Source organism: Apium graveolens, chromosome 4 (genome assembly GCF_009905375.1).
Source record: "Apium graveolens cultivar Ventura chromosome 4, ASM990537v1, whole genome shotgun sequence".
Taxonomy (NCBI): Eukaryota; Viridiplantae; Streptophyta; class Magnoliopsida; order Apiales; family Apiaceae; genus Apium; species Apium graveolens.
Window position 1 is genome coordinate 280,071,511 of NC_133650.1, and position 6,669 is coordinate 280,078,179.

At 33.2% G+C, this 6,669-nt stretch overlaps 1 protein-coding gene across 1 annotated transcript; it reads left to right on the top strand.

Annotated features, from left to right (window-relative positions):
• Positions 1-305: 305 nt before the first annotated feature.
• LOC141719713 (uncharacterized) lies at positions 306-5,952 on the top strand. The gene is made up of 3 exons (XM_074522087.1): positions 306-846; positions 1,081-1,173; positions 5,462-5,952. Exons 1-3 carry the CDS (start codon positions 306-308, stop codon positions 5,950-5,952), a joined length of 1,125 nt encoding a protein of 374 aa, XP_074378188.1.
• The last annotated feature ends 717 nt before the right edge of the window (positions 5,953-6,669 follow it).

Below are 6,669 nucleotides of genomic sequence, written 5' to 3' on the forward strand. Positions count from 1 at the left end.
TATTCAAAAACATTTTAATCAAACTTACCCACTCCAATGTTTTTTTAAAAAAATGATACAACTTTAACCCGATTATGAAGATAAGTGTTGTTTGTAATATATATATATATATATATATATATATATATATATATATATATAAATAATATCATACTTTTAATATTATTTTATATCAGTTAGAAATATATTATTATAATTCAATTTTTAATTAATCGCCTATTGTGTTTGTTATACGTATAATTAGATATTATAGTAGAAATCGAGGGCTTAATTGGTTATCATGGGGCAACATGTGTATGTCTAAAATGAAGGGAGGTCTTGGCTTTAGAGATCTTTATGGTTTCAATATTGCTCTTCTTGGCAAGCATTGCTGGAACTTTATAAACAATCCTCAGTCGCTGGTTTCCAGAATTTATAAGGAACGCTATTTCTCGAACACAACCATGTTGGGGGTTAAGAAAGGTGGGAATCCAAGTTTTATCTGGAAGGGGATTATGACAGCAAAAACTGAACTACAGAAAGGCTTCAGGTGGATCATAGGAGATGGAGAAAGTATAAACGCAACTAAAGATCCATGGATTCGTTTAAAGGCTGACTTCTGTGTTGAAAATAGTCACATGTATTCAGGGAGAGATGAGTTAGTGTCTGCTTATATTAAGCAAGATACGAGGGAGTGGAATATCCCTTTAATCACAGAGAAATTTGTATCTGAGGATGTTCAAACTATTCTATCTGTTCCCATTCCTCAAAGACGTACGAGGGATAGACTGGTGTGGTCTCACTCGACAACAGGTGTTTACTCAGCTAAGGAGGGCTATAAGTTTTGGCAAAAGCAGGCAAATGTTGGTATTAATATTCTGCAAAGTCACGGCTGGCAGAGAATATGGAAATTAGTCATCCCTCATAAAATAAAGATCTTCATTTGGAGGTTATGTCGCAATACTCTACCAGTCCGTTGGAAACTCAGGTCGAGAGGAGTTCAGCTACCTATAACATGCCCGATATGCATGGATGACATCGAACACCTTTCTCATATGTTTTTTTATGGTCATTTTGCTATGCAGTGTTGGAATTATGTAGGTCTTGTTTATGACATGCAGGAAGTTGAGGACGTTACTATATGGTTGTTGGGCAAACTATCGACAGCTAGGGACGAAGAAGTCAGGAAGATATGTACAACTCTCTGGGGGATCTGGTTTTGGAGAAATAAAAAAGTCTGGGAGGATAAGAGTACCACACCTGCAATAGCCATGGATAGTAGTTTGAAGATTGTTGCAGACTGGAGAGATGTTGTAACACCCCCAAATCCGGGGTCGGGGATCCGGGTTGTCACGAGTTCCATTTCCCTTAATAACACCCAATCTTAATAAACAATCAACTACTCCGTACTGTGACCCCACAATAAACACACACACCACAAGTTATAGTCTTAGAGATGAATATCCAAAAATAACACAAGTCATTTTATTCCACAATTATAAGCCATTACGCCTCAAAAGATTTTCTGAATAATTTACATATTCTTTGCCATTATTACAATTCATATAGATACATAAGTCTGGTACATCATAAGTTGAAAGCCTAGCCTATTGGTAATTTCTACCTCAGCTACAGCGGCATCAACGCTTCCAGAAAACTGCGGAACGTTTCCTAACCGCTTGCGAATTGGAAGCTTGGTCATGTTCATCTTTTCTATCTGTTGTTGTGTGATGAAAGAAGAAAGCAAGGGTGAGCAACAAGCCCACCATAATAATATGTATAATAATTAACAATATATGAGCATTCTCATAGTACTCATGAAAGTCTTGGTCAAGAAGAAATGAACAAAGCTGATATCTTAACGCGACCAAGTCGCAAAATATTCAGTATATATATACATATATACTTTTCACAATCTTTGAAATCCTCTGACATGTATAATATACACAGAGTTCCAGTTTATAACTGTATAAAAAAATATCGTTGCAAGGTGATCTCATATATCTAACCTTGTCTCAACATTTTTCTGAAAATCTTTGACATGCACAAGATAATCATTTACTAGATATAAGTTTAAAAGATGAAGTTACAAGATACTCCAATATACTTATATCTTTTCCGAATACTACTTAAACTACCACCGTTCAAGGTATAATCTGTTTTAAAAGTTCATCACATAGATGAGACTATAAGATAAGATTTGAATAGATTCAATCCTTGAAATATCATTATAAATAATGAAGTTACGATACTTCATTAAGTCCCGATATATATATACACCTATATATATATATACATTTCATACACTCCTTGAAAACCTCTGTTATGAAAATTATAAACAGAGTTGCAATATCCAATGAATTTGGAAAGGAGAAAACCTTGGCATAAACCTGACATCTTGCTGATCAGGCAAAGATACCAATAAGTAACCTTTTCTACTAGTAAATGGACGAATTCCCCACTGGTCATCACCCTGGCCGCAATAGGACCTTATGCTGGACTACCACTCAGCCACTTACGCATTTGATGGACTCCCACTGAGCCACTTACACTTTCATGGACGCCCACTGAGCCCATATTGCTTATGCCGACTCAAATAGATGAACTTACTTCCCGAACGATGGGCAAGTAATCAAGATGTTTTCTCAAAACAGCAACCTCGTTGCGAATGTAAAATACACCACTGAGCCGGATCCCCCCAGGTTTTGAGCGAGTATTTAAATCCCTTTCGAAAGGAAGATCTTAAATATAAAAATGAGTTTTGGGATCCGCTATAATCTTTTAAAAATCATTTTGGAGATTCGAAAACATTTTTAAGAATGTTTGGAGTAATGCTGATTTAATAAAATAAATCAGTCCCGATATATTAGAAAATATCTGAATATTATTATTTAATAATATTCCCATAAGGATAATCTCTATATAAATAATTTGAAGTAAAAATTTTAAAACTCATACTTGAAATGAATATTAAATAACCAAAGATATACTTATACGAAAGTACTATCTTTATTTGAATAATCGAAAATAAGTTTGATTATCGAAACATTATTCTTTAATAAAATAAAGAATATTATTTAGTAAATAATCGGATTCATAAGTCCTCGAATGAATATTCAAAATAATATTCATTAAATAAATATTCATTAAATAGAATAAACAGAGTCATAAGTTCTCGAATGAATATTCAAAGTAATATTCATTAAATAGAATAAATAGAGTCATAAATTCTCGAATGAATATTCGAAGTAATATTCATTAAATAGAATAAATAGAGTCATAAGTCCTCGAATGAATATTCCAAGTAATATTCATTAATAAAAATAAAGTTATCGAATAAACCTTATTCGATTAATAGTTTTGAAAACTATATCTCTCTATATATATAAATATATATATAATATACTCGGGAACATCGACTCCCGGTTTAGAAAATATTCACTTTTGGGTCCCCTATACTAAGGGTATACGCAACTACTGCTTATCTCTAGCATAGGTATTATGCAACTTATAAGCAATTGAATCAACAATTAGATATCAAGATTACGAAATAGACATGCATATATACCATATCACATGCTCCAATATATCGCAAGATTTGCTAATAACAATCATGCACTTATCACAAGATAATGCATATACATATATTTACATCACAACAACAGTATAACGGGTAGAAAACTTGCATGAGTGCTCCCGGATAGACTTAAGCTTAGAGTGGGTCCGATAACATATGAACAACAACATAAGTCGAAATTAAACCCCGGTCGCTTAAGAAACTAGACTTTTACCAATTGAACCCTAACGTTCGCTTTTGCGCTTAATAATTCACTTAAGTCGCTCGAGTACCCTCGGCTCCACCATTTTTAATAATTTAACCATTAAGAATTTTAAGGAGATTCTTTCGCGAGTACCTTACCAACTGCCTAATCCACTTTACATAAATGTTTCATACTCCAATTAGTCATTTAAGGTCATTAACCAATGTTTTAAAGTAAGGCGAGGGGTAATGGTTCGTTCGCGAAACGTCGTTACTTAAAACGGTCGTTTCTCCTAAACCGTACATCGGATTCAAACGAACCACATATCAAAACGAAGCTCGTAACATGAACTATCTAATAATGGCAATGGTCAAAACCTAACAGTGAGTTCACGGGTCCTGATGTTAAGAACAAAAGCAGTCTAAAGTAAATCGGGTATTACGACGGTTGTGTTTACACGATTACCAAATTTTATCCTACTCCAAATCAACCACAATTCAACCACAATTCAACCATACAACCAAAATCCATCCATACAATACTACAACAGCCCCAACAAATCAATATTTCCAATTTATACTACTTCTCAATCATGAACTAAGAGCTTACTTAAGTTCATTAACTAATCATCAGGATTTACAACTCCAAAACATCACAAAACCAATCAATCTCTAAATACACAATAACCAAGCCTATAATGAACTATACTACTCATAATAAGCTCTTAACATTCAATAACAAAGCTAGGTTAAGAAATTATACCTTCCTTGTGAGTAGGAGTAACTAATGAGCTTGGAACAACCTTGGAAAATCCTTACTAAAGCTTTATCTAAACAAAAACACAAGATCAAAATTTCAAGTTCTTGAAAAACACTATTCACCCTCTTCTTCCATGAATTTTAGGAAGAGATTGTGAAGGAATTTGAAGCTTAAACTTATAGGACATCTATATCTATGTACAAGGAACCTTAGATAATTACCTCACTAATTAACAAAGCTTGGAACTTGGATTTGGGTTTTTCTTTCCTTGCAAAATGAAAGGGGCAGAGAGCTTTTTCTTGAAAATGGGAAGTCAACTTTGTGTTTTTTGGTGTTATGATTTGTTTGTTGGTTGTTTTTGCCTTTTGTTTTAATTAATTACCTTTTAACCATGGTGATTTTTGTGTGGCTTGAAATCAACCACACTTCCTTCCTTTTTGGTCATGCTTAGGTCATCATTCTTATGTCATCTTCCCATACTTGTCCTCTTCTTATTGGTTTGATGACATCATCATCACTAACCTCTTTGATTAGCTCCTAATTACTTGGCTAATGACCGCTGATCTGCTATACGGTTCGCTTAACTTTTGTTTTCGTTTATCGTTTGAGGGATCATACCCGGGATCTTATTACTTGGGTTTCCTTAACCTTTCTCAATACATTATATTCCTTTTATGATCCTCTCTTATAATCCTTGAATTTAAATCCTTTTTATCCTGTTACCTTATACTCAATTCTTTCGGTATTTGGTGGATTTTCGGGAAAAATCAAAGTGTTCGAATTTGAATTCTGACGATCTTTACATACACTTTTATATCATATAGAGTACTAATAAGATCTCAAAATAACAATAAAAGAACCCCGACAAAGTGTGGCATGAAAAGTTTTCTTATTCAGCATAATCAGCAAAATCACTATTCATAAGCGTTACAAAAAGTTCAAAATTTTTGGGGTTATTACAGATGTGAGGGCAAAAAATAAGACAAACAGTAGTGTTCCCAAGAGTAAGCAAGGATCCCAAGGGTGTCGCGGGGTAGCTTCAGGGGAAGGCATTCTGAAATTAAATATGGATGCATCTCTGTTCAGTGGTGCACCAGACTTCACAGTGGGAATGGTTTCGAGAGATCATAAGAATACTTTATTGGTAGGACGTACTAGTTGTTTTAGAGCACCAGTATCAGTGTTTGAAGAGGAGGCAATAGGTGTTCGAGAAGCACTGTCATGGGTCAAGGACATGCAGTTTAATGCTTGCAAGGTCGAGTTAGAAACAGACTCTCTGTTGGTGGTGCAAGGAATCAAAAACTCAGTCATTAATCTACTTGAAGTGGGGGAAGTTCTTGAGCAATGTCGAAGATATCTTAGAGAGTTAGAAGGAATTTTCATTCATTTCATCAGGAATCAAGCTAATAGGGTAGCACACGAGTTTGCTAGAATAACCTGTTTAGTTAATTGACATCATGTTTTTACATCTCCTCCTGTTAATCTGGTGGAGACTCTTGTATTGGATTCTCATTATTAATGAAATTTGGTTATTTTTTAAAAAAAATACATGAATCAAATAAATATAGTCTATATTATAGCCCTACTTAATTAGCACGTGCAACCCAGCCTCGGAACAAATCATACCACCAAAACCCCCTTAATCGAACTATAATAGTTTTTGTTATGTTATACTTCTACATATCTTATTATGATTCTATTACATTTAATTTTATTTTTGTTTCTATTATATTTCATTTTATTTTTGTTTCACCCTTATGGCTTTAACTTTGTATTCCAACTTCCCTAATTCAATATATTATACATACTATAACAAAGATTTAGGCGCTAAAAATACCCCACTAGCTATTTGAAAAAACTTCTCATTTTGATGAATAGTAAATATATATATATTTTTAACCTTTTTGAATCATATACTTCTTTTAATATAATAATTATAATTCTATTTTAATTATACTTCTTGATTTCTAAGCGACACCAAGACCATTCTAATTCCATATATTAATATACATACTTAACAGACTCATATTTGAAAATATATTATTTTTAGCCGCATTTATTTAGTATAATTATTAGAATTATATTTTAAGTATACTTCTTGATTTCTAAGTATTACTCATTTATATTTTAATTATACTTCTTGATTTCTAAGTATCACCTATGTTTTCTT